The 27670-nt window shown below is 42.7% G+C and overlaps 1 protein-coding gene across 1 annotated transcript in view; it reads right to left on the bottom strand.

The window, feature by feature from the left end:
- The window catches only part of sntg2 (syntrophin, gamma 2), a 114189-nt gene that overhangs the window by 48069 nt on the left and 38450 nt on the right, over nucleotides 1-27670 (bottom strand). Inside the window, exons 6-9 of the mRNA XM_072365889.1 lie at nucleotides 25483-25524; nucleotides 24543-24630; nucleotides 21825-21907; nucleotides 5727-5851 (exon numbers count right to left, since the gene is read on the bottom strand). Coding sequence (XP_072221990.1) covers nucleotides 5727-5851; nucleotides 21825-21907; nucleotides 24543-24630; nucleotides 25483-25524 — 338 coding nt within the window. The remainder of the gene's footprint in view (nucleotides 1-5726; nucleotides 5852-21824; nucleotides 21908-24542; nucleotides 24631-25482; nucleotides 25525-27670) is intronic.

Here is a 27670-nt window from a genome sequence, read left to right as displayed (position 1 = left end):
CTCAACAGCGGAACAATTATTATTTATTTCAGGAGGGAAGTAACAGAGCAGTGGAAATAATTCAGGCTGCAGGATGAAATCAGACCCTGAAAGCACCTGTTTTTGAACCAAAATACTACGAGCAGCTACTTCATGAGCATTTCCTGCGTTTTTAATTGCACTTGCATCCCATTGAGCGATGCTCAAAGCGCTGCTTTTAGCTAAGGAACCCACACAGCCTGCCAGGCAGCCCGATGAATTTGCCAAGTTTCCCCCCCTATCAGATATATCTGTTTTGACAGCTTAAACAAAAGGCTGAGAACACCTCACCGTCAGACTGAGGAGCAGCTCTGACATTTCAGTCTTGCTGGAAAATGAGTGTAAAAGGTCGAAAATGAGGGCTGCTTTCAGCTTCTTAGCTGTCAGCCAACCGTGTGGCCTGGTTGTCTGTCTTAACGTGAATGCGTTTAAATTCAGTAAATCGGTCGGAAAGCTTTAAGACGGTATTTTTGGGAAGCCAGCTTAGAGTACGTATAATAAAAAGAGGATCAGAGGGACAACCGACCAGACACACTGTCCAGAGTACACCTCAAACAGGAAGTGAGGACAACAGAGGGCACAGCAAAGCTCATCCTGCTGGAACAGAGTAAAAAATACTGATCGGTGTGAACAAACTCCAGGAACTTTGTGACAAATTCTTTGTTTTGTTGGAGGCTTTAAATCTAGCTGGTAAATTTATTCTACACAATAAAATAAAATAAAAGATAGAAATAACTCACAGATGCCTCTTTCATATATGCGTTACGCCTTAAAGGGGAACTCTGGTATTTTTAAACCTTATTTCTGGCATGAAATACGTTCATCTACTCACTGAGAACAGTTTGGTGAAAGTGATATTTAGATAACTGGAGATCCATATAACGGAGTGAACGGGGCTTAGAGGATGCAGCCTCTAAATAAGGCATTATCTGTCTTTATTTCACCAATACTTTAAGAAGAATGAATGAATGAACCTGTGCTATAGCTCTGTTAGCTCATAGCTGCTGTTATGTGGCTACTTGCAGCTATAGGAGAGCTAACGGAGGGATTTCTACACAGGCACTCTACTGGGACCACTTCATCCACACGCCCCCCTGCAGCACAGCTCATTCACTCCGGTAAGAACGTCCATCTTACTCAAAGTCCTCGTTCACGTCGTCAAAATCTGATAAATATCCTGCCATGTTGCACAAAACTATCAGCAGCAAACTCTGTGTGAAGTTAGCCGACTGTCACAGAGCACGGAGTGAATAAACTGTGCTGCAGGGGGGCGTGTGGATGAAGTGGTCCCAGTAGAGTGCCTGTGTAGAAATCCCTCCGTTAGCTCTCCTATAGCTGCAAGTAGCCACATAACAGCAGCTATGAGCTAACAGAGCTATAGCACACGTTCATTCATTCATTCTTCTTAAAGTATTGGTGAAATAAAGACAGATAATGCCTTATTTAGAGGCTGCATCCTCTAAGCCCCGTTCACTCCGTTATATGGATCTCCAGTTATCTAAATATCTTCCGAAGGACGCCGACTTTCACCAAACTGTTCTCAGTGAGCAGATGAACGTATTTCATGCCAGAAATAAGGTTAAAAAAACCGAACTTCCCCTGTAACAACCCCGTTTTCGTTAACCCTCGCTGTTCCTCCTCACATGCCAAGCAGAGTCGGCTCAGTGCCGCATCACTGTGTCCTTTCACCAGCTGGGTCATAACAACAATGACGGTTAAAGCTCAAGGCTTCATCGTTTCGCCTCCATTAGCTTCATCAGCTCCAAAAGAGGAAACGACTTAAACAACCCACATAATGGTCATGTGACTCTAACGACCCGCCAAGTATAAACAGTCCTTTAACTACTTATAAACTAAGTTTATAACTGAATCTATCTGTCCAAGTGTTGAAGTGGCTGAAACATCTGGAGCATTTTAAAATAAAAGAGTTTCTGAACTGCAGAGCAGCTGAAATCCTGTGGAAACAACAGCAGAACATCACACTTTCAATGACTCAGGGTCCACATTATATGCTGTCATCAGCTACTTCAGTCAGAAAAGGGTCAAAAGTACATGTTGCTCTGTTTTTGTTTCAGTTTGGTACATATGCACCAATAAAATATCATGACTACAATAACAAAAATGAAAGTAAGGTACTGATTGGAGCCATTTCAACCACCTTTTTATGTTATTTTGAGCATATCTTTAAATCTAAGCACTCAGAAAACAAGAAATAAAAGCCAATTTACATGTTTTCCTACACTTAATAATGATATATAAGGATTTCTCCTTTATATTTTCTAAAAACCATGCAGAGATTGACATGTTTTCATGTCTTTGCTGGTCCTGCGACGGCCTTTTTTGGCATTTTCTCCCATCTTTGCCTTTGTAAACATAGATTATTCCTCTCAGTTCAAGCCATCGGAGTATTTCTGCAAAGAAAACTTTCCATTCAACACAAACTCATGACCACTGCACACCCTCCTGCTCAGAGAAGCTCAGACATCCGAGGGTAAAAGCAACAAAGAGCTTCCAGGTGAGCTCAGGAAGACAAAAACAAGGGGCTCAGTCTCACTGAAACTATCCTCATCCTTAGACATTAATGTCAATCAACCAGGTTCTGCATTCAGATCTATAATATATGTAAATAAAAGCCACATTAACTGGCTGTCAGAGCACTTTGCTAATTAAGAAAAACAAACAAAACCTGATTATCATGCTCATGTCAGTAGATTCGGGGGAAGATTTACTTTGTGCCACTCGTGTGTGAAGATATTTATTCACAAGCTTCGTCTTGTTGTTACAAAGAAATGTGACAGATTTTCTAACCTGTGTCCCCCTGAGATCCTGTCAAATTTTCATCTGCCCCCCCCACTAACATCCTCCCTGATATAATCTCCGTTTGTGCATTCTAATATACCCTCCGAGTAAACTCTCATATCGACGTGCTCTCTGCCTCCGGGGCTCTTTATTGACCCAACTCTGCTGTTTCTGATGCAGTGCAGAGTTTTTAGGGTTTAGCATGACTGAGCTCCAAATTTCTTCAATACATTCCAATATGTTGCAGCAGACATTAAAAGCAGGATTGGACTCGGCTATTGGGAGAATTAGCACTGCTAATTGGTGCTTCAAACGAGTAAAACCTTAAAAGTGAAGGACAGTTCCTGAGGCGGCGTCTCCTCAGACGGGATAAGACGCTTCGCTCTGACTCAGTGATGCGGTAAAGTGAGAACATCTGGCATCTTACAGAGAAATATTACAACACATTTAGCAATGTTGGGAGTTATTTTCCACTCACAGCTACTTACAACAAGCTTTAAGGTGCATCTTTATGAACAAACATGTTAAAGAATGACAACAGGAGGGGTTTGAACGGTGGGATTAGCCTGTAGATGTTCCCTAGTTTCAGTCTTTTATACTTTTCTCCCACCAGTGAATGGTTGCAGTTTATATCTCCAGAACCTCCATAATGTTTGGGTCTATTAAAGCAGCCATGTTTAGTACTTCGTTTGTCTTCTTCTTCTGCATCTTGAAGGCATATTCAGCTGGATCTGAACCAGCTGACGGGCTCCTCCAACATGTTTCAGCTCTGAGAAACTCTGCTGCTGCTCAGCAGGATGTTTGGATCAGGATGAAGCTCCGGCCAATGGGTTTGGAGGCATTTACTGGAACTGGAGCAGGTCAGATGTTTCCATCCAGCTCAGAGTTCAGCTCCATCAGCAGTGAGGATAAGTGAGCCAGAACCTGTGGCATCATGCATCCCCACTGATGCAGGTTCTTCTGGGTCCGGTCTGTCCAGAACACCTTTTTCCAGAACTCTGCAGCTCCTTTAAGGACTTTTAGGCTAACTGTAACGTGTCCATCCTGTTTCTGTGGCTAACTAGCGGTTAGCATGTAGCAGTGGCTAACTAGCGGTTAGCATGTAGCAGTGTAGCCTCTGTGCTTCTGTTCATGAAGTCTTCTGAGCACAGTCGTCTCTGACAGAGACACACCTGCCTCCTGCAGGCTGGTTCTGATCTGTTGGACGGGCCTTTGAGGGGTTTTCTGTCTTCTTTGGCCTAACAGAGCATTCTTTCTTCTTCATGATCTTCCAGACAGCTGCTGTTGGTGATCCTGAGGTTTGACTCATGTCTCTGATGGATTTATTCTGGTTTTAAGCCTCATAACAGCTTCTCTCCTCATGTTGAACAGACTGAAACACACCTGAGTAACCATGGGTTTAACCACGGGTTTAACCACAGGTTTAACCATTGGTTTAACTATGGGTTTAATCCTATTTTCATGAACTGGAGCCAACAGGAAGTGAACGTTTCTGTGACTTCCTGTCGAGTTTAAAGGCTGAAAACTGAGTCTGAAAACTGAGTTTCTTTTCATAACTTCCAGGTAAAGCAAAGTTAATTTTTAATAACTCTGTTATTGTCTTTTCTTGCTGTGTTTTTTTCCTCAAAGTTTTCCAATCAAAAGGAGTTTTTTTCCTCCGACTGTCACCAAGTGCTACTCAAAGGCTTGAATTCTTCCCTTTAAACACCCCCCAGATAACTTCTTGTTGCAACTCGGCGCTTCATAAATGAAACTGAATTCTTTCTTCTTCTCTTTCATCCTTAAGATGTGTGTTTCTGTAAATTTGGTCTTTTTTTTTACTCCTTAAAGCTCCTCTTTTGTTTTGTCATCAAATAAATAATGATCCTTAAAGAGAGCCTTTCATCTTTCTGCTGACTGAAATGAGCAGAAAGTCAACGTTTTCTCCACTTTAATTTCTATTTTCAAGAACTTCAAGTGCTTCTGCGGCTGCCCTGAGCTGACAGGTATTTTTTGAGGTGTTTTTGTTTCCCTGGGAGCACATTTAACACGTATGATGTCTTAGAAACAATTTTCTTATCACGGACAGCCGCCTTAGGCTTCAAATTGGATAAAACCGAATGCCGTGTCCGGTAAACAAGTTTAATAAACATTTTTAATTAAGTGTGCAGAGCAGAGCTCAATCATTTAATTATCATGAAGTACCTGGAGGGTTTTTCCTTTTTTTTTCATTTGAATTCCTGCTTCTTGACGTATCCTAAAAAAACAGAAAAACTGGACTTTTGCTCAAACTTTAGTCAAATTGAGATCAATTCAAAGACTTTGGCAGCTGTTACAGCATCTGCAATGAAAAGCACCCATTATTATGACAAATATGTTGTTTAATTAGCCACTTCTGATACTAATGTCGCTGTATTTTAGCACTAAATAGCAGGTATGCTTCATGAAAAGTAATTTTTTGTATTTTAGAAGGTTTGAAATAACCAAAAAAACCAAGACAAGAAAATGAATCATGAAGAGACGGTGAGATTGATGTAGTCTGGGTAAAATAAGAGTCATTAAGGGTGGTTTATTAGCATGCTTCATGGGAACACAGTGACAAAAACCGCCTCTGAGCTTTATTTTGTTCCCCGGTTTTGTTGTGATGGAAAATTCAGGCTGAAAACGCTTCTGTGAAATAACAGTACACAAGAAAAATCAATCAAAAAAGGACAGAAACAATAATCAAAAAGCATTTACAAGTCCTCACAATGGCACGTTGTGAGCTGCAGCCGCGGAGCTGCTGTGACCTTTTAAGCCGTTTATGCCTGTGCATAGATATTGGCATTAACACACTCCTGCTTAAATGGAAAGTGCTTGCTAAGCCAACCACTGTGCTCAGGGAACTGTGCACCTTAGAGGTGAACTATATCATGCCGGATTAGCCTTACCTTAATTTATCTGTGCCAGCTTTGTATCTGGAGACTCTGGCCATCAACAGGGGCAGGCACACGGCATCCAGCCAGCGCTTCTCATACTTTGGTTCATTAGCTGAGGGCGAAGGGGGCGATGGAGCCTGTGTGGAATACATGAACAATGCAATGAGCCTCCTGCCTCCCGCTTTGGGTCCTTTTGATCACTGCAGATGAAGCATTTGCACCACAATATGCACAAAGAATTCCCTTCTTGACCTGCTTAATTAGCTCAATGCTACAGGAACATCAACACAATGCACTTTGATAGGGAGCAACCGTGACCTCTGAGCCTCTCACTGCAGGCTGGTCTGTGAAACTCCAGCTGGTTTCTGAAATACTTCACCAACAGCAGCACGGTTTTCCTTCAGGGCCCAATTTAACTTGGATAGGAGCAACTTAACACCACATTTAGGCTGACTATCATCACATTTTCTAAATTTAAAGCCGGCAGTGGTGAGAAGCACATAATTAAACGCTTCAACACAAATGAGGACTGAACACAAGTAAATAAAATCTCCAACTTGGGGGAGTTTGGTTTGGAGTTTTTTTAAGAGTTCAAAGGACAGAATTACGAGTAAATAACTTCTGATGCAGTCAACATCACACACGGGGGTCCAGTTCAGCAGATTAACTTCTTTTTGTTCCGTTTCAGTGATTAAACTGAGTCCAGTTTTAGTACAGAAGTTATTTCACACACCAAATTCCTCGCAGAGCTGCAGCACATTCATTACTTTTCCACACAATTCTGTTCGTTTACTCCGATCCAAATGCAATTTTTCAAAATATTAATTTTGTTTCAATGGTTTCGCTCTCAGTGACTTGAGGGACTAAACATCTTATTTCTTTATAGGTTGTTGAGTAGGTCATAAATCCATTGATTTTCAAAGATTTTAATTAGAATAAACCAGAGAGATCGCGTTTAATAAGGATGATTCTCACTTGTGCACACTTTGGTTTTCCCCTTTTCCCCATCGTGTCCATTCATTTCCATCGAGCAGAGGCAGTTAATTTCCTTCATTGTTACATTGAAATGTGTGACTATTTCTACCTCAGTAGTTGCAGTATTTACGCTGGTGCCGATGCTTTTTATCCCCCTTTATAAATCCTTCTGTTGCAGCTTTTCTAAGCCTCAACTCTTTCCAAACAGCATCCCTGATGCAAAGAGCAGCAAAATTGGAGCATCTGGTTTGTGCAGGGCAGATTAAAGATGTACACAGAACTGTTTTAAAGAGCTCAGTTCTTTTAAAAAAAGGACAACAACCTAATCCTTCAATGGGGAAAGCTGACCGGTTCAGCTAAACAAACCAGGTAAGGAAACGCCTCAAGGTGTGAGGGTCTGCTGCTTTTCTGTATACGACTGGAAATTGGATTCCCCAGTCATGCTCGACCGTTGAACCTTTGAGCTCTGATGGGCAGAGATTATCTGGCAGGGAAACTGCTGGTCCTCACAGGGTGAAACACGGCATTTGGAAAAAGAAATATTCTGAGGAACATACCACAACATTTTCATCATTTAACAATTCTTTTTGAGATGTATGAGACACATTTAGACCAAAATACCTGTTGGTTTCAGCACAGTGGCTCTTTGTCTCTGGAAAGTTACAGTGTGTTTAACTACGTTAGCTGTCATCAACACCTGGACATATAATTTAATGCAGTAACACAGACATAATGAAGCTGTTCCTGCAGCCACACCAGAAACACTCAGCTCTATATATAGATACAGATAGTTACTGTACTGATCCCAGAGGGAAACAGTTTAGCATGTAGCTGTAAGTTTGCAGTTAGCTGTAAGTTTGCAGTTAGCTGTAAGTTGGCAGTTAGCTGTAAGTTAGCAGTCAGCTGTAAGTTAGCAGTCAGCTGTAAGTTGGCAGTTAGCTGTAAGTTGGCAGTTAGCTGTAAGTTGGCAGTTAGCTGTAAGTTGGCAGTTAGCTGTAAGTTGGCAGTTAGCTGTAAGTTGGCAGTTAGCTGTAAGTTGGCAGTTAGCTGTAAGTTAGCAGTTAGCTGTAAGTTGGCAGTTAGCTGTAAGTTGGCAGTTAGCTGTAAGTTGGCATGTAGCTGTAAGTTAGCAGTTAGCTGTAAGTTAGCAGTTAGCTGTAAGTCAGCAGTTAGCTGTAAGTTAGCAGCAGACGCTAACAAACAATGCTTTCTCATCAACAGTAATGGACCAAGCCGGAGATGTGCACAGCGTAACTCGTAGTAATGCATGTGCACCGTTAATTACTGCGTTTAAACATTTTGGATATATTAACCTCATTAAACATTTGTACCTGGAGACCTCCATCTTTATCAGAAACATGCCGATAATGTAACGCTAACACACCGAGAGTGAGGAGAGGACCGGTGTTGTGTTGGAAACACACCTTAAACACAGCTGCAGGTTGTCTGAGTTACAGAACGGAACCGTTCAGCTAGAAAGCTTCAGCTGACAAAGTAATGTGGGAACAATAATGTTCATCTTTCAGAAAGGAACAGCAGTAACTCCTTAGAAGTTGGTGTACGTCATCTTCATTAGCTAAGCTGTTAGCGTTAGCTGTTAGCGTTAGCTGCTGCTAAAGGAATAAATAAATCAGTAAATAAACCATGAGGAGTTATTTCTCAGATGCTCCCATTTCCCTGCTCTGAAGTTCAGGCTCTGAGAGTTGGAACTGATCCTCTTTGTGGCTCAGTTCCTTCAGTCCAGCGTTGAACTGGACCAAGTTGTTAAAACAGTGGGATGAAAAGTGTTTGCTGCACATTCACAGTCTTTAGCTAACTCTGCTGGAACATTAGCCTCAGATATAGTTTATCCACTGGGCTCTTATATCCTCTGAGGCTGCTGCTGGATGGAAGATGCATGCTCCTCAGTGCAGCTGACAGCAGAACATTTCCACCAGAAGCTGGCTTCATCCGTCCAGCAGGGTGGATGTGAGTGGGCGGGGCTTAGCAGAGGAGGCGGGGCCAACTTAAGGAGTGACGTACTTCAGAAATTAAAATCAGAATTTTAGTTTTTGCTGGTCACTTCAGACGCCCTGATATATGCTCCCAGGAACAGGAAGAAGGCATTTTTTTCCCCGCAGTATGTCCCTTTAAAGATAAAGAGTGATTTTTATCTTTTGAAATACATAGAAAATGTATCGCAGTTAAACAGAGAAAATGGATCGAAGGGGATACAATGCAGAAGGCTGAGATGGATAATGGAGTCTGCACAATGTGCACTTCTGATGAGGCACATTTCTAACTTTTATAGGTCGTAATAAGCATTATGGAAAAACTGAAAATGCTGCTTAAGATGTCAGACTTATAGTGACAATAAAATATGTTAATGTGGCATGGAAAGCGCTTTTGTTTTTTGAAAATTAGATGTTATGAGCACATGCTGATGGTGGCATTTAACAGTGCAGCAAGCCAGACAGGAAATTGCATTCGAATGCACTTCAGAGCAATTCACTATCACTGTAATATGTCTTTCTCTATATTACAGACGGCTCAGAGCAGCACTGAGTGGGCAATGTGTGTTATTTGCGGTGAATTTTTCTCTGTGAACGCGTTTGAAGTTAAATTAAATGACGGGGGAAGGCTGTATACTACTCCGTAAAAGAATAAAGAGATGTCACCATGACACGAATGTCACTTCTACTTTGATATTGGTCCATAAAAAGTGAATTCTTTCTCATACAAGTTTAATTTCTGCACCAATTTCTCAGCCCCCTGAAATTCTATTACGCCGTCTCATCCAGTGGGTTTGGGGAATAGCTTGAGCCATCTGCTTCTTCAAAACGGACTGCAGCATCTCATAACCAGCGAAGCGTTAAACTGGATTTCACTTGGTTAAATTGGTGGACTAAACTGGTGCCAGCAGCAGGTTGGAACATCTGTTTTCCGAGTTCAAACTCAGCACACACTTACTTAAAATCTACAAGCCTTAACTAAAGCTCGACACACTAAAAGGAAAAGCTGGAAAAACATTGGATTTAATGGAAGTAATTCAGTATTCCCTCATTATTAAAGAGTCGTAGATGCTACTCGATCAGTTTAAAATATTGCTAAGATTTCCAGGGTGTTTTCGTAGCCCAGCTTAAGTCCGCTGTGACATTTACAAAGAGGTAAATCAAGGAAAAAGGGTGGCGAGGTTCGATTTGGAAAGCTCAAAAGACCCCATGTACATGAGTAGCTTCAGGAATAATAATGCAGGAAGGAGCTTTTTAACTCAACAGCAGAGACAGAAAATAAAAGGCATGAAGGAATAACTCGAGTATTGAGGATAAACATGCAGGAAACAGACAGTCCATGTTATTTTTGTTTTAGAAACACAGATATCAGTGTCAGTATCTGATTAAGTTTGCTTGTATCTTTGTTGCGTAAAGAAAAGGCAGCTTTAAAATGTAGCTGAAAAGCAAAAAAAAAAGCGCTGAGATATTAAATGACCATCAAAATGCATAGAAGAAACATATTAAACTGACGCCTCCGACTGGAAACAAGCAACAGCAATTTTTCAGTCATATATATTTAAATGTGGATGCTGTGTAACATCTAGAGAGGATGTTCTGAAAAGTGTGTCGCAGGAGGAGAGGGTCGCAGAAGATAAATGTGGGTGGTGATGATTAGAGTTCGAATGCAGTGTTTTAAAAACAGAATGTAATGATTCACTAATCATCAAAACTGTTCGGATCGGTGGATTGTGGAGGTTGCAGAGGACCCAAACAGCGAGCCGGAGGCTGAAAAACCACAAACTAACAAACAAAAGACCGGGTACTGTTGTGTGAGAAATATCCACGTCAGGGGGGGGGGTTAAACACTGGACTTGTACATGAACATTTATCAAAAATGCCATGTTACAGCAACACTGTTGGCAAAAACAGAGCCAAAAAAATCCAAAACAGTGGAGTTTTTAAGAAAAAGCAATAAACCCGACAGAGACTGATCGTACAGTGGCATTCTACAGGCTTCTATTCACTCTATTTCTGGTAAAAACCCGTCTTTTCTCAGAAAAAAACCCTATTCTGCAACAATTAGAACACATCCAATGCTTCTACACAATTGGTTTGGCTTCCAGCCAGATGTCCTCAGATGTCCTCTGCACCTGTGGCCCTGTGACTGACCCCACTTGGCCTCATTTTTGGGGAAATTCCCACTGCAATTTCTACTGAGAATCTACTGCTCTACCCTCTAAAACTTTTGTTGTCTGTTAGTTTTATGATAAACTTACTGCAGCACGTCTTCACAATACATGCAACTCATTTTGATGCAGTGTTTTACTTCATAGTAACAAAAAAATGGTATTTTACTACATAACATTGTGGCGTAAACAGTATCTACGTAATATAGAGCTCACACCATGTATAATGTGATATTATGTAGATATCTAGTGGTCTCTTCTACAATAACTAAATAAGACGGAGGAAAACCAGATGAGGATTGAATACTTGACAGCAGCAGGAATAACCATGAGGATCTGAAAGCATGACTAAAAACCAGCAGCTTTCTGTATTCAGGTTAATCAACAAAAGCAGCCCAACGGCTCAGCATCTCATTTTTGGCTGCTTTGTTCTATTATGAGCCCAAATGCTTTGGTGAGGGACTAATAGAGCCGTGTAGTCATGCATGGTTGTGTTTTTCCTGCTGAAATAATCCTGAAAAAACTGTCTGGATGGCAGCCTTTCTTGCTCCGAAATCTGAATACATAATTCAGCAGAAATGTGGATCGCATGATACAACGAGCACTAAAGCATCTTCGCACCAACACCAGTAGTGGCCTGGAAATGAGTGCTAAAAACCAGTCACGCACCAATTTATACGTCAAAACCGATGTCACACAAGCTGTTTTGGCTGGTCGGGCACCTTTAAATGTAACCTGTGCACGGGGCGAGCTTCAGGGAGGACTGTGGGGTCATGTTCATCTCTACAGGCATCCGTACGACCCACCAGAACCCAACAAGGTGCAACTATTGTGAAACTGAGAAGCTGAAACTGTATCGTTACTTTTCTTTATGTATTGTACCTACTGTCAGACCTCAGCTTTTCCCGTGGTGTCGGGGTTCTGTTGCCTGAGGTGAGATTTAATCAGTTTAATTGCTAAAACTTAGAGAAATAAGTTAAAATAAGTGGACAAGATGACCAACTGAAGAATGCTTCTGCCAGGAAGCCATCCTCTCGACTAGTTTTTGACAGTTGCCGGAAATTTAGTGTAAAAGATCATTTTTAAGCAAAATGAAGAGTTTCGCCAACTCTCGCTAATCCTGCAGCTTGTTTCAAAGTGAGAACACCTGACTGCAAAAAGTTAATAAAATGTTAATACTTGAAGACACCCATCCATCTGTCATCTTCTGCTGATCTGAGGTCAGGTCCAGTGGCAACAGACCCGGGCATCCCTCTTCCCAGAGAGATTCTCCAGCTTCTCCTGGGAGAGCCCGAGGCGTTCGCAGGCCAGATAGGAAATATAACCCCTCCAAAGAGTTCTGGGTCTAAAAACCTCTAAAGGGAGGCGACCAGGAGGCATCCTGACCAGCTGAAACTGTATCGTTACTTTTCTTTATGTGTTGTACCTACTGTCAGACTTCTTCCTCAGCTTTTCCCGTGGTGTCGGGGTTCTGTTGCCTCAGTAGTGACACCTTCTGGTTAGGAAGAGAACTGCAGCGAGTCGGGTTTTAATAGTTGAGGCGCTGCTCGCACGATGACCAAAGCAGCTTCAGATGGTCCGTTTGTCCTTTATCTGTTCACCAGGCCACAGAAAAGTTTCCTCTTCACATTGAGTCCAACTTACACGAGCACAGGCCCTGAGAAGTTTTGGTTCAGTTTGGTTTTCATCACGGGAAAGATTCAGCTCACATGTGTGGATGTAGCAACAAACTCCTGTTTGCTCACAGAGAACAGCAATGATTTTCATCAGATCCGTGCACTTCTGCTTTGTTACTGTTCGGAGATTTCTCAGCATTTTGTTTCTGTATTTATCAGACGCTTTTATCCAAAGCGACTTACAAATGAAGATATAACAGCTTTATAAAAAGCTAACAATAAGCTACATAGAAGGAACCCAGGAGTCCGACTCTGTCAGAGGGGACAGAGTAGAGATAGGGTGCAGGCATAGAAGGAAGTGCAGAAAGATAAAGTGCAGAGATAGAGGGGGGAGGGAAGTACAAGGTAAGTGCTGGGATAGGAGATGCTCTCTGAAGAGCTGGGTTTTCAGGAGCTTCTTGAAGATAGACAGGGACGCCCCTGTTCTGGTAGCGCTCGGTAGGTCATTCCACCATCGTGGGACGACACATGAACAGAGTTTGGATTGTCTTAGGCGTGGTGTAGGAGCTGCTAGACGACAATCCTGGGACCAACGGAGGGACCCAGTTGGGACAGAAGCCTTTGCAAGAGCATTCAAGTAGATGGAGCCGTTCCATTAAGCTCTTTGTAGCTAACATCAGGGACTTGAACCTGATGCAGGCGGCTAAGGGCAGCCAGAGGAGCTCAATGAACAGAGGGGGGGCGTGTTCTTTTAGGCATTTTATGTTAAATTAAGTAATTCTTCTCATTTTTACTGGTGAGGAGTCTTCCACTCTTTAGATCACACAGTGTTTCCAATCTATTGCTGCTCTAGTCCCAATTTTTATGGAAGATGCAACATCACATGAAAATTTGTTGATCTAAAAGACAGTCTAGTGTATGAATGTTCCTAAGATGTCTAATGGTTGTAAAACAGACTATAATTCTCTTGGGTTGAGGGAATCGATCATAATCTTTGGTCTCTTCTACCTTTGGAATCAATCGACTTGAAGACCTGCTACTAGTCTCTTAAAGGGGTTTCATCAGTTGGGGATACATGGGTCTCCCCTTCAGCGGACCATCTCATTTCTGAGCAGTCTTTCTGTTCATGAGGCTTTGTGTTTACTTGCTTGTGTTTATGGTCAGAATCCAGGGCAGTTTGGTCACTTGCACCCCTGGTTAGTGTCTACTTCTGAGCCAAGATCGAAACTCATCAAGGGATCGTTACTAGCTTTACAGGCTCAGGGTTTGCCCCCCTCATTTCAGCCGCTTGTATCCACAACCTCGTTCTTTGGGTCAGAACCCAGATCTGTGACCACAGGTGAGGGTTAACTCCCTAATCCCTGTCCCAGAGGTTCAGCGCTCCACCCTTTTACAGAAGAACCACCAACCTGGATGTGGAAAAGCTAACTTTCAGCCCTGCTTTGCCCTGAAGCACAATATGTTGACTAAGGATTTGATAACTGGAGGTTTCCCACATTTGAATGCAAATCACACCTCTCTCTTAATGAAAAGCAGATGTATCACCCATTATCTAATGAGTTACAGGCTTATGGATCAAATGAGTGAAGCTGAGTGAACATCAAACAGCAAATCGCTCCCGGAGCTAAAGATTATCTGTCAGAGCAAAATCCTCCACCTCCTGGAAATAATCTGATGTAGCTCCATTATCATTACAGGCACAGTACAGGTAGGTGGAGGTTCACAACGCAGAAACCAAATGGCCTGCCTTCCACCGAGTTCAGAATGGCTGACAGCATCACTGGAGCATCACAAAAGCCTCTGGGTGGACAGGGGGAAAAGTGCAAAGCTCTGCAAAGTGAGTCCAACGCCACTGCTGTTACAAAGAGTCACACACAGAAGTTAGAACTACATTTCTAAAGAAATCATCATCCTTTGCCCCAATTACGTCAAGAGAGAACAAAATGTTTTAGTTAACTCTCAAGTGGAGGTCCTCAGAGGGGAGGTGGGGTGGCAGGAAATGGAGCGCTATCAGGCTGTCAGAGTGGATTACGGTGACTGAGCACCTGCCTCTGAGGAGCTGGAAAACAGGAATTTAAGCCACAGCGCCGCTCGTTCATGGCCGCCGCCGCCGTTTCACGAGTGACATGAACTAAGAATAATTATCTGAAAGCTTCCCAAAGACAAAGACCTGAGAATACCAATTCCCTGCACAAGAGGATGTTTCTATGTTTGAGCGCGACTGTGAGGCAGTCCTTAGGCACGGCTTTACTTTCAGTTCAACTATAATGTCAGCACGCCACAGTGCACGCCACAGTGCACGCCACAGTGCACGCCACAGTGCACGCCACAGTGCACGCCACAGTGCACGCCACAGTGCACGCCACAGTGCACGCCACAGTGCACGCCACAGTGCACGCTACAGTGCACGCTACAGTGCACGCTGTGTCTTAAGCTTTGCAGCGAGGTGCAGAAATCCCAACATTTTACGGATCGTCCTGAAGGAAACACGAATGTCTGTTTTACAGCAATCAAACAGAACCGTTTAATTAAAAGGCACCGAAACACTGACAGTTAGGACTAAATTCACCAAAAGTGACTTCAATGGCAAATTTAAAACAACCACAGTTGACCAAAGAGCCAAACAAGCTGAACAAATAGAAACGTATTCAATCAAGTGAGAAGAAACAGATTTTAAGCAAAGTTTTTAAATGATTGAGGGTTCCAAAGATTAGGAGGCTCGACGGAAAAGGCCCCGCCCCTTTTACTGGATCGAGTGACATCCAATAGTGTTTGATTCGTAGACTTCAGAGCTCTGGAAGGAGCGTGAGACCCTGAAAGTTAGGCAGGAAATGTGGCGTCATGCTTTTTAGACTCTTTAAAAACATGGAAGACAGATTTAAACTGGATCCTGTAATGCACTGTAAGCCAGTGTAGAAGAAGGTGTGAAAAAGGCTGCATGAAATGACGACTGATCAACACCAACATACAAAGAACTGCAATAACCTCAACGAGAGGTAATAAAAGCATGAATTTCTCTGTCAAAGTCATGTAAAGGATGGAGGGCTTCACCTTCGTGAGGAGTCCTAATTCAAAAGAGCTTTTTGTCAAATTCAACTGTGAGAATATCATGAACCAATCGCATCATCTGAAAGGTTGGATTGACCAAAAACAACCATTTCCGTTTTATTCAAATTAACAAAGGTTCTCGTTATAAACATTTCTCTTTAAGAAACTAAAGTGAACACAAAGGTGGAAATTTGACAGGCAAACATTGCTGAGAACTGTTGCCATTGAAGGATAAAAACTCAAGCTTATGGAGAGGCACAAGGAAAAGTCAGGGGGAGCGGTAAGATGAGTTAGGAAGAAGGAAGTCATCCTGTCTACAAAATTTCTCAGCATTCAGACTGTGAACTGGTCAGATAGTCCTGATCCAATCCTCACTTCTTTCTGTTTCCTTCCAAGCAGGCAGAAGTCTTTAATCTTTTAAAGTGGTCTTAAACAATAATTCTCCAGGCTTTCTGAAGGTCTTTCGGTTTTTCTTTCGACTTTGGCTGCCTTTTCACTCGGGATGGGAATGGTTAAGAATTTAGCAATTCCGTTCCATTATCGATTCGGTTCCTTATCGATTCTCATCCAGTTATATACAGTACAATATATAACTCTTGCAGTCCTCAACTAAATGTTAATATCTGACGGAAACTATTCATACAGTATGTCGCTAACATTATTACAACAGGACTCTCAAGTTTTTAAAGCAGGAAAGGGGGGGGGGGGGGGGTCTTTCATTAATAATATTATTAGTGTTGCCTGCTCTGCTCAGACTCATGGGAGACATGCTTGTTCCCTGCCGTTTCCATAGCGATGGCGGCGCGCTAGAGACATTTATATTTTCTTTTTTTTTTCAGCGTGACAAATACAATGTGTGACAAAAGACCCAAAAGCGTGACTGTCACGCTCAATGCGTGAGACTTGAGAGCCCTATTACAGTCAACGGGACCTAGAAGTTTTTTACGTTACCTGGGACTTTTGAGACGGAAGACGCTGTGCCACGAGCTCCCCCGCGAAAGTTGCCGCCATCGCTTAGCGACTTTACATCCGTGCAAAGTAATTGCATGCTGTGTGGTCAAATGTTTCAGCATGTTGGAGGTATTCACCCCCCTTCGATGTGATAAAAGCTCTGCACGTGTTGCAACTGGACCCAATATTGTCCTTTTTGGCGAAATATAACCAAACTTTGGAACGCTTCTATCTCGACGCCATTTTGAAAACTTTCTGAGCCAAAATACGAAGCAAATGACGTCATCGCGCAAATGCGTCAGATGTTAGCAGAACCTCTAACCGGATACCTTAGCAAAGAAGCCATTTTAAACTGGATCTTTAGGCACTTTGTTACCAGCAGCCTGTCACAGAGACACATCATTTGTTCCCATTTCTTTAGTTGCATCTATGAAAAACAGCAAAGAAAACACAGTTTGACAGACAGAAAATAGGATTTCTGCAGCAACAAGGTGATTCCCAAAGAGCTATTAGCTGAAAACTTGGCATATCTCAGCATGGTGTGCAGTGTGTCCTTAAAACATTTGAGGAAACTGGACAAGTGGAGGACAAAAGAAGAAGTGTCAGGCCTAAAAAACTATCTACAGCAGATGAACAGGATCTGAAAGTGATGTCCTTAAGAAAGAGGAAAAAATCCAGCTGTGACCTGACAGGACCTGAGAGATGCATCTGGACCTTCAGCTGATCCATCTACTGTTGGCCCAAGCCTCATCAGAAATGGTCTCCATGGAAGGGTGGCTGTCAAGAAGCCGTTCTTAAGGAAGGGAAACAGGGAGAAAAGGCTGAGCTGTGCCAAATGACACAAGAAGTGGACTGAAAATCAGTGGCAACAGGTCTTATGGAGGGATGAATCCTCCCCAGAGCCCGGACCTCAACATTATTGAAGCAGTGTGGGATCATCTGACAGAGAACGGAACAAAAGGCAGCCCACATCCAAAGAAGAGCTTTGGGATGTCCTTCAAGAAGCCTGGAGAACTATTCCTGAAGACTCCTTAAAGAAATGACAGAAAGCTGGTCTCAGAGGGTTCAGGCTGTGTTGGAGAAAGTTCCTTTTTCCTCTTTTACAGTATTAATATATAAATAAGCTGTAAATCCATCATGTTTCTGCATTTAAAAAAAAAAGAAGAAGTTTTTGTTAGTTATGTTCTGTTTTCCCATAAATAATAAAATGAGAAAATGAACATATATGTTAGGAAGCAGCACTTTCTCACCATAAATCCCTGATCAAACACGGTGTTTGTTGCCATCATGCTGCAGCTCTGAGATGAGGAACGACAGTTCACTTCTCAGTGGGACCATCTTTCACTCAGCTCGCCTCCACTATTCTGACTTTTTCCTCATTTCCACAATGAGTTTCGACACTTCCCCCGCCCCCCCTCGGAGAACTCGGCTGGCCTTTCAGCGCCGGCGTTTAATGTACTGGGATGGAGCTCGATATGAGCCTCACAGAAGCTCTTCTTCTGTCATGAAAATAGGAGCGTCATGCACCGAGCCCCTTGTGGCTGAGCTGCAGTCGGGTTTATTGGGGCTGCTGTCAGTAGCGAGGCTCCCGTCTCCTCCTCTCGCTGCGTGATTGTTAATGAAAAATGGGGAAAGAAGCCATTTTCCACACATCTGAGGAACTCGCTCACATCAAGGATTTCCTGCAAATGCCTCGGACGGCCTTCTGAAATAAAGTGAAATCTCTTCAGTCCTGTGCTGAATGTCATCAAGCATCATGAGTTTAACTGAGAAAAATGCATCCCTGGACTTGGCTTTTGGCCTAAAAGGCGACTTGGAAACGTAAGATTAAAGCAAAGGTTGCTGGTTCTAAGGTTTTATTGAAGAAAACGTCTCAGTTTGATAAGATTTCTAAAGGCTGCGGCTTAAAACTGGTCAGAGATGAAGGGAAACTGTTAGTGTGGCCCAAAGTTTTTCAAGACAGTAAATTCAATCACCTCATTTGCATGTGGTGACATCACTGATGACATCACGGAATGGCAACACCTTGGATTCCACAACTTCTGCCAAACATTGGATTCTGAACACATTCCCACGTTTTTTTTTTATCCTTTTCTGAATTTATGAACACATGTCAGACACAGTTAAGACTTTCTGATACAAACTAAACAGCTTTAACAGTGGGAAATGATCTCAGTTTTGCTGCCCGTTCACCAGCCGAAGAAGTAACTGCCTCCCAAACTGGTTCTTAACCTCCTTCCCGACGCTGGAAAAGAGGCCGTTTGACTTAACAACTGGAAGCAGATTCCTGCTGCGTTTTCCACAAGCACAAAGCAAAACCATTAAAGTTGCACACTTCCTCTCCAAAATAATGAGCTGAGAGAGGTAAAAGAAATCTGCCGGCTTTAGCGATGAATGGCAGTGGGTTTCTTCCTATTAGACTCGTCTTTTATTAGCTTTTCTACTCTTCTTCAGCTTAGAATTGACACCCATAAGTACGGCAGCCTTTTTGAGCAGATTAACACCGACCTAATTGATGGTAGAATATAAACACCGTCCAGCTCAGGTGTCAGTTACCATGTCGACCACGAGCCTAATGGACCCTTTCATTATCGGCCATTTCATGTGATTCAGAGCTATTTAACCAGCCTGGAGTGTCTCGTCTTATTTTTCCTGCTTTTTGGGGAAATATTAGTTTCTTTTCTGGCCTTCAGATCTTTTGCTCGAGGCTTTATGACATACAATAAACATTAAAAGGAAATTATTCCTTACTCTGCCCTGAAAATTAACCAAACACAGCGAGCAATTACGCAGAGAATGAAAACAACCCCGACTTAATAGTCCTTATTAGCGAGTTGAAAAGGATCTTTTATGATGTGGCCAGAACACTCCAGAGGCCGGCTTTCTGCCACCTCCTGTTTGCTCAGCCCTAAAATGTTATTTCTCAGCCACAGTCGGATTGTTTTGTCAAACACAATCACAGCATATTTGCTTTTGCACAGGTACGTGCACGTCAGGCTCGAGCGCTCGCCTCAGATAAACTATGTGCACAGAGCAGGAAGTGAAAGATTTACAGACCGCCGGGGAAATGCTGGCTTTTCCAGCACCTGCTCGGGATTTAAATGGAAACACTTAAAATGTGGATTATCACTGAAAGGTTTAAGTGGCCACCTGCCGTCCTTCACACCTTCTCTGGGTAATTTATGTGGAATGACGAGGCAGACGCTGTCTTTAAGGCTACTTTTTCATCATAGATTATCATATAAACATGCAATTTCATGATTCCTCATTTAAAACCAAGAAATACAGAGTTCAGGGGAAAAAATGGTCAAATTTATCTTATGTTTAGCTCGAGGAGCCACAACATCGCACCAGCTGACAGCGAAACATTTACTCAATGAAGGATTACTTGTAAAAATCAGTGAAAACACTCCGAGTGATCAACACAAGCTCAAGGAGTCGGTAAATCTAAACTAAAGTGGAGCAAAGCCATCAAAAAAAGCTGCAAAGTGGTGGAGAAACGGGTCGTTGTCACACATCGTTCATGTAACTTGTGGTTATTTTTTCAAACTATAAAAGGTCAGTTTGTTCTTCACATGTGATTAAAATATGTATAAAACTGTGTAACAGAACAAATTAGCATGTAAATGATCCATTAACCGACTATTATATGGAGCTAATACGCAACAAAGAGTTGGAAAGCTGTTAAAAATGTAAATTAAACAGAATGTCAGTATTTGAACACTTCAAACCAACACAACAACGACCTCAGGACATAGAAAATATATGTGCAGCATCCCCTCTTCCTTTAACAACATCTGTGAACATCTGGAACTGAGGAGACCAGCTGCTGGACCTTTGGAGAGGAACGTTGTCCCGTTCCTGTCTGATGGAGGATTCTAGCTGCTCTGCAGTCCTGAGTCTAAATGTTTTCAGGTGGAGAAACATCTGGACTGCAGGCAGTCGGACTCTTCTTCTACGAAGCCGTGCTGCTGGAGTAGATGCAGGATGTGGTTTAACTCTGTCCTGCTGACATATTTCAGGCCTTCCCTGAAGAAGCTGCAGATGTTGCTCTAAAACCTGTTCATACCTTTCAGCTTTGATGGAGCCTTTCCAGATGTGCAGGTTTCCAGTTCCACAGGCACTAATGCCCCCTCACACCATCAGAGATGCAGGCTTTGAACTGAGAGCTGATAACCAGCTGGATGCTCCCTCTCCTCTTTAGTCTGGAGGACGCAGCCTCAGGTTCTGATCCATCTGACCACAGAACAGTTTCCTCTTTGCTTCAGTCCATCTTAAACGAGCTTCGGTCCAGAGAAGACGGCAGAGTTCCTGGATCATGTCCACATGTGGCTTCTTCTCTGCCTGATGGAGCTTTAACCTGCATCTGTGGATGTTACGCTGAGCTGTGCTCACAGACCATGATTCCTGGAAGTGTTCCTGAGCCCAGGCAGGGATTTCCAGGACAGAATCAGGTCTGTTTTTAATGCAGAGCTGCCTGAGGGCCTGAAGGTCACAGACATCCAGGACTGAAGGTGACAGAGATGTCTCCAGATCCTCTTTGGATGATTTTAGGTTCTGTAGATGATGGAAGATTCAGCGAAAAGCCAGTTGATTTTGGTAAGTTTGGTAGGTTAGGAGCCACAAGCTCCCAGCAGGGAGACTGCTTGGCTATGAGCTCAGGAACAAGCCAAACTAGTTCTAGGGCAAACGAGTCAGGATGTCCAGAGTCAACGGAGCCTTGAGCTAGGTACTCGCAAACCTCTGGAGAACAGAATAGATAAACCAAGCTTGCTAAGCCAGCTCCTGAATGAGTGGTTTGCAGGATCCCCGCGGCTCACTGGTCTGAGACCAAGCTAAGTTAGCTTCCGATTTCCCAGCTGAGCGACCACTCAGTTCGTTCTCTGCAGAGCAAGCTGGGAACTCCAGAGCTGCAGGGACACAAAAAGCTGGCTTTCTTGAGTTTTCTTGAAACTCGTGAGCAATTAAAGAAGCTGGCCAAACAATCTGGGACCTCCAAGCTGAGCACATGGCTATGAATGCGTATGCTAGCCAGCTGGGAGCCGCAAGCTAGGTCTGCTAGCCTCCAAGCACTCCCTGTACTGTTGAAAGCCATAGAAAGTAAATGCATTAACCTATTATGACATCTTGTGTCAAACATTTATGGCTGAAACAGGAAAGTTCAGTGTCATCTGCTGGCAGGTGAAGATGTGGTTGGGGCCAGTTAGCCCTAACCCTCATTTATTGTGGTGAATATGAAGCTAAAATGTTTTAGTTGCATTTAATCTATTGTCACTGGTAAAATAATAATAATAATAATAATAATTGGGAGGCAGATTAAACAGTCCAAACAACATGTAAGATCAAATAAATCCTTCTTACTGTGTTGTTTCCATTTCCATTTAAATGTAAGCCGCTGTCAAAGAGTGGAGAAGAAACTCTGCTGTGATCCAGCCCCGGAGAACCTGAGGAGAAAAAAAAAAAGAGTCATGTTCCTGAGAAAAAGGATCTGAAGAATTCCTGTAAAACATTTAGTCTAACCTCAGCCCACGTCTATCAATATTTTATTCCCTCAGAAAGGAAGATAATAAGCTCAGAATCTGCACATAATCCTCAAAAACAGTGTGGCAGAGTTCACGGTTTTAAATTTTGAAGATTATTATCGACTGTATTCTGCTGCCCTGCCTTTAAGCCGCAGATCACAGGCAGCATCCAAAGAGAGACGGATGCTGTCCTTTGATGATGTTAGCTTGGCGTTAAGTGGACCTGCTTTCTGATTCGGTCACACTCTATAAAGTGTGACAGGCTGGCCTCTCCTGCTCGTCATCTGAGCCGCAGCAGCTTGGAGTGAAAACCACTTCAACCTTTTAGTTCTCAGGCAGCAAAACCTTGATTTTCTTTGCCAAAAACACACAGACGTCTTCCTGTGAGCGCTGCCTCACCCCCAAGATGCTGAGGCTTTAGGATCTTGCAGAGTGCTCACTTGATTTTTATTATTTTCTGCATCAGCGTGCCCCTCGTGATTAGGCCAACTGTACTTAAGGAATATTGTGTTTGCTGGTGGAAACTGAAATGGTTTAAACAACATTCAATTTTGCTTACAGTCAATTTATGAAACGACAATTAGTGGCGACTCAGCAGGGGAGATGTTGGTTTCCAGCAAACAACTGAACATCTGAAGGCGCATATGCAATGCAAAGGAGTTCCCATTCGATCTAATCTCAGGATTATGTGGCAGTTGTCTTGAATATACATGACAAGAATAGTTTGCTAAGACTTGGACAAGAAGAGATTATCAGTTTCTGTAGCCGGGAGAGTTCAGCTGTTCAGGATTAAAACTGCTCAGCACTAAAGTAATAAAATCCACAACTGGCAACACATTCATTAGTCAATTTATCTATAGAAAGTTAGCAAATGACCCACTGTTGTGTGAAAAAGAAAGTAAACTCTCTAAAGTTTGAAGTATCAGGACATTATGAGAAACAATCTGGTCCTTAAATAAGATAAATAAAACCTCAACAGAACATTTTACATAAATGAACAGCTTGTGAAAGCACCTTTAGCAGCATGATGTTGGGTTTCAGCCCAGTTCTTTGACAGCAGAGTGAGGATAAACGCTGCCCCACGCCCGGCATTCGCTAGTATCATTTCTTTCACGTGTCCACATAACAAGGGCACCGTAACCCTGTGGCACCCCGCTTCTTTGAGTCCGAGTGAGGTCAATATGCTCTGAGATCTGAGGCGGTTGACCCCAGATTCCCACCTTTACGGCTGGTCTCAAAGTAACCGGGCGCTCACACCAAAAGCGTGTTGAGCGGCCGAGGCGGCGAGCTGCCGTTCATTTTCAATGGAAGCAGCCGGCGTTGTGAGCTTTGAAAGTTGAGAGAGGCTCAGCTTTATGCAAATGAGCAGCCGATCTGGATTCCAAAGGCAGAGCGAGAGTAAAAACCATGGAGGAGAAACTTATGATTGATGGATTATTAAATATGCCTGCTATTTGAAAGCCCCGCCCCTTCAGCAGAGGCGGCGGGTTGCGAGCGTCCGGTAAGACCTCGATATAAGGAGTGAGAGCGCCAACGAAGACGCGGTCACTTCCAGGCAGGAGAAGCCAATTAAAATGTGAGCAGATACCACGGCTGCCTGGGAAAGACGACGGGACAGGAGCTGGAAAAGTAAACTGTACTGAAAAGAAATCTTTGGAGAAACATCTGGAAAGGCTCCATCAAAGCTGAAAGGTATGAACAGGTTTCAGAGCAACATGTGCAGCTTCTTCAGGGAAGGCCTGAAATATTTCAGCAGGACAAAGTTAAACCACATCCTGCATCTACTCCAGCAGCACGGCTTCGTAGAAGAAGAGTCCGGCTGCTGCACTGACCTGCCTGCAGTCCAGATGTTTCTCCACCTGAAAACATTTAGACTCAGGACTGCTGAGCAGCTAGAATCCTCCATCAGACAGGAGCGGGACAACGTTCCTCTCCAAAGGTCCAGCAGCTGGTCTCTTCAGTTCCAGATGTTTACAGATGCTGTTAAAGGAAGAGGGGATGCTGCACAGTGTCCCATTAGTTATGAGACGTGCTGCTGCCGTCAGATTCAAGTGGAAACAGTAAATTATCTCACATTTGAAATGATTTTCGACTAAAATAGTGGTTTCGAGATTTGCTTTTCATTGCATTTGGCTTTTATTTCCATTCAACACAATGTTCCAGCTGTTTTTAAATGTTGTATCATTCAGACTTAAGATTAATCAGCCTCCCCCCTCCAAACAAACCACAGATTGCTTTGTTTCACCCTTTTTGTGATGAACTCTGGAGCCATTTCAGTATCACTCCCCGCTTCATATAAAAAGGACAAAGTAGTCCCACTTAATATGAAAAAGTGCTCCACAAAACTTTAACTAAACTTTATTTCCGCACCTTCATCCTTCACTCTTTCCTCTTTATTGGCTCCACTTGGATGATTTTACTGTCTCTGTTGTCTTTTCTAGCTGCTCAGCTCCATTTCTGACATCACTGACCAGCTTTGAACCACAAACTGATGGAGTTTGCTTCCTTTTTTGCAGAGAAATTAGGTTTATTGTGGGTTTGAGGAGCGAATGCTTACCCAGAGGCAGTTTTAGAAAAGATGGGACTTCTCGCAGGTAGCGAACGGTGATGGTGACCTCATCCCCTGCAGTACGCAAGAGGTGAACCTGGCAGGAGCGAGAGATTGATACAGATAACAGGGATGGAGATTGTGAGTGATGCAGCAATATAAAATGTAATCTCATATAAATAAAACAAGCCAGATTCATGTCATGCTGTCCACTGCCTGTTCAAAAAGATGTAGCAGGAGATGAGTGAGGAATATTTAATCAGAATTTAAAGCTTGACTGGAGTTATTTAGCTCCAATCATCAAACACCAGCTGAATGTCTGATTTTCTGACGCATAAACGACACAAAATAGGTCCTAAAAACTGGTCATGAGTCTCCATTTCGAAGAGGTCCACCTTAAATAAATGATTGTAACAAGCAAAGTCACTTCTGACACCCCAAACAAACATCTGCTGTCAGGTCCCCTCCCCCAACAGTAAGTGGCAGCTTTAGCCCGAACATCTGTCGGCGCCGGCAGCCACACAGGCTGCCATTAACAGCTCTGGATGTTGTTCTGAGGAGAAACTGCTCGTGTTTTGACGCTCTGGAGGTGAATGCAGCGAACAGCTGTTTGGAGGCTGATGGCAGAAAATATAAGATATTTAACAAAGGCTGAAGCTCAACTGGAATAAGAGTTGGGGAGATGAAAGGAAACAGCTGGAGACTGTGCAGAAACTTAAAATACTGGCAGCTTCCGATGCTCGTCTGCTTATTTCAACTCAATTAATCTCTGCGTCATCCAAAAAGCAAACGGGCTCCTGCCAGGATGACGAATCGGCTGTTGAGGTGCACCTCTGTGCTGATTACGGTGGGATTTAGCATCAACTAAAACCTGTGGGAGAAAGTTGGAAGAGTAACGGATGCAGGAGGGTACTGATGTCTATTAAAAGTTCATTATAAATATACTCACAACTTCCTCGTGGGTGCAATGCTCAACGTTTATGCCATTGACCTAAAGAAAGCAACAGAGAGGAAAAGGGAAGATGTTAATGTATGTTTGAGCAGATTAAGATGTAGCTCTTTCACAGCAGGGTTCCTCTCACGATGTGAAAACCTGGGCAGGTCGCTTAAATATATGTGACAACCCCTTCATATGTTCATATTTATTTATTTACTAATCCAAAGCATCTACTATGTAAAGCTGTGTGAAACGCTTTGGTTCAGCCTGCTCTGCTCAAGAAAAACAGATCAAGATCACGCTTCTGCTGTGTGACACGTCCAGGATTGTCTGGGTTTAACTTCTGTTGCCTCTATGACCAGAACTCAGAGGGAGGAAGGAAGGAAGGAAGGAGAAAGGAAGGAAGAAAGAAAGAAGTAAGAAGAAGAAAGGACAATGAAAGAAAGAAGGAAAGAAGGAAGATGAAAGAAAGAAGGAAGAAGAAAGGAAAGAAGAAAGAAGAAGAAAGGATGATGAAAGAAAGAAGGAAAGAAGGAAGAAGAAAGGAAAGAAGAAAGGAAGATGAAAGAAAGAAGGAAAGAAGAAGAAAGAAAGAAAGAAGAATGGAAGAAAGAAAGAAAGAAAGAAGAATGGAAGAAGAAAGAAAGAAGGAAAGAAGAAGAAAAGAAGGAAAGAAAGAAGAAAGAAAGAAGAATGAAAGAAGAAAGAAAGAAGGAAAGAAGAAGAAAAGAAGGAAGAAGAAAGAAAGGAAGAAGAAGAAAAGAAGGAAGAAAGAAGAAAGAAAGAATGGAAGAAGAAAGAAAGAAGGAAAGAAGAAGAAAAGAAGGAAAGAAAGAAGAAAGAAAGAAGAAAGAAAGAAGAATGAAAGAAGAAAGAAAGAAGGAAAGAAGAAGAAAAGAAGGAAGAAGAAAGAAAGGAAGAAGAAGAAAAGAAGGAAGAAAGAAGAAAGAAAGAATGGAAGAAGAAAGAAAGAAGGAAAGAAGAAGAAAAGAAGGAAGAAGAAGAAAGGAAGATATTCCTGCTGTGTCCTCATCAGGGCTCCAAACCCGTCCGTTTTATCCACCAGAGATCTCACATTTCCCCTGATGATCAGGGGAAGAAATGCTTTAAACTTCATCTTTTTTTCTTCATTTTGTTCCCGCTTTACATCCCAGACGCCTGCTCTTCAACTCATCTTGATTTGGTTTCTTATTCCAGGAATTTATTGGGCTTTTTTAAAGCTAAGTTAAGCTGCTCCAACAGGTTAACAAAGTTGCTGTTGCCATGGTTACGCATCATAACAGATATTTAAAAAAAAAAAAAGGACCAGAGTTCACAGCAGAAGTCCTTCCAGCAGCATCCAAACCAGCTCAGAAAAAGGTTTCAGAAATCACCCAGAGCTGCTGCAGCAGGCTGCTGCCTGCAGGGCGGCGCTGTTTCAGAACCTTCCTGCAAAACGCAGCCAGCAAACAACCTGAAAGACCTCGAATTTCTGCATCACTGATCAACAAACAGAGCGGGAGGCAGAATGAACAAGGCCAACACGACAGCCTGCAGGCTTTCTGCTGCAATGTAAATAACACAGAATAAAAATGTAAATGAGGGAAAAAAGCTACCACCCCACCTTCTACAGCCATACCGCCATAATTATAACCTGATTTAGTGGGAAACACTGCACTGACAATGAAGAAAGATGGATAAATGAAAGACAGGCTGTCTCAGAAACAATCAATACAGCCTAAAATAAACACAAATTGTCCTAATTTTGGTGTCTGGCTGCAGGAGCCCCCCCCCCTACCACCCAGTCTGTAAGAACTGACATATTAAACTCACTCTGTAGGGACTCTTAGCTCTTACTTTGGAGAAGTTACTCTCCCTTTATTGGTTCAGATGCAACATACTGACGTTCTTTTTAAAACACGAGATACAGACATAATCATTACACCAGAAATGCCAGCTCTGGATATCTGATATCTCCATCTCTGAGAACTAATATACTCAAACACTCAGTTACCTACCGTGCAATAATGTCCTTGAACTCTTTACTTAGTCAAATAACTCGCTCACAAAGCAAATTAACCTTTAAAAAACGACTTAAGACTCACCTAATGCAGCAGATTAGTAATGATATTGAAATTGGTATTATTATGATAGTAGTTACTGAAAATATATCACTAATGTAAGGTATTATTAGTGCCATTATAGTGTGTTGGTATAATTA

The sequence above is a fragment of the Leuresthes tenuis genome, unplaced genomic scaffold (assembly GCF_036924035.1).
Source record: "Leuresthes tenuis unplaced genomic scaffold, fLeuTen1.0.hap1 SCAF_15, whole genome shotgun sequence".
In the NCBI taxonomy this organism is placed as follows: domain Eukaryota; kingdom Metazoa; phylum Chordata; class Actinopteri; order Atheriniformes; family Atherinopsidae; genus Leuresthes; species Leuresthes tenuis.
The sequence above is the reverse complement of the archived record's forward strand: the minus strand, read 5'-3'. Positions and strand labels throughout refer to the sequence as shown.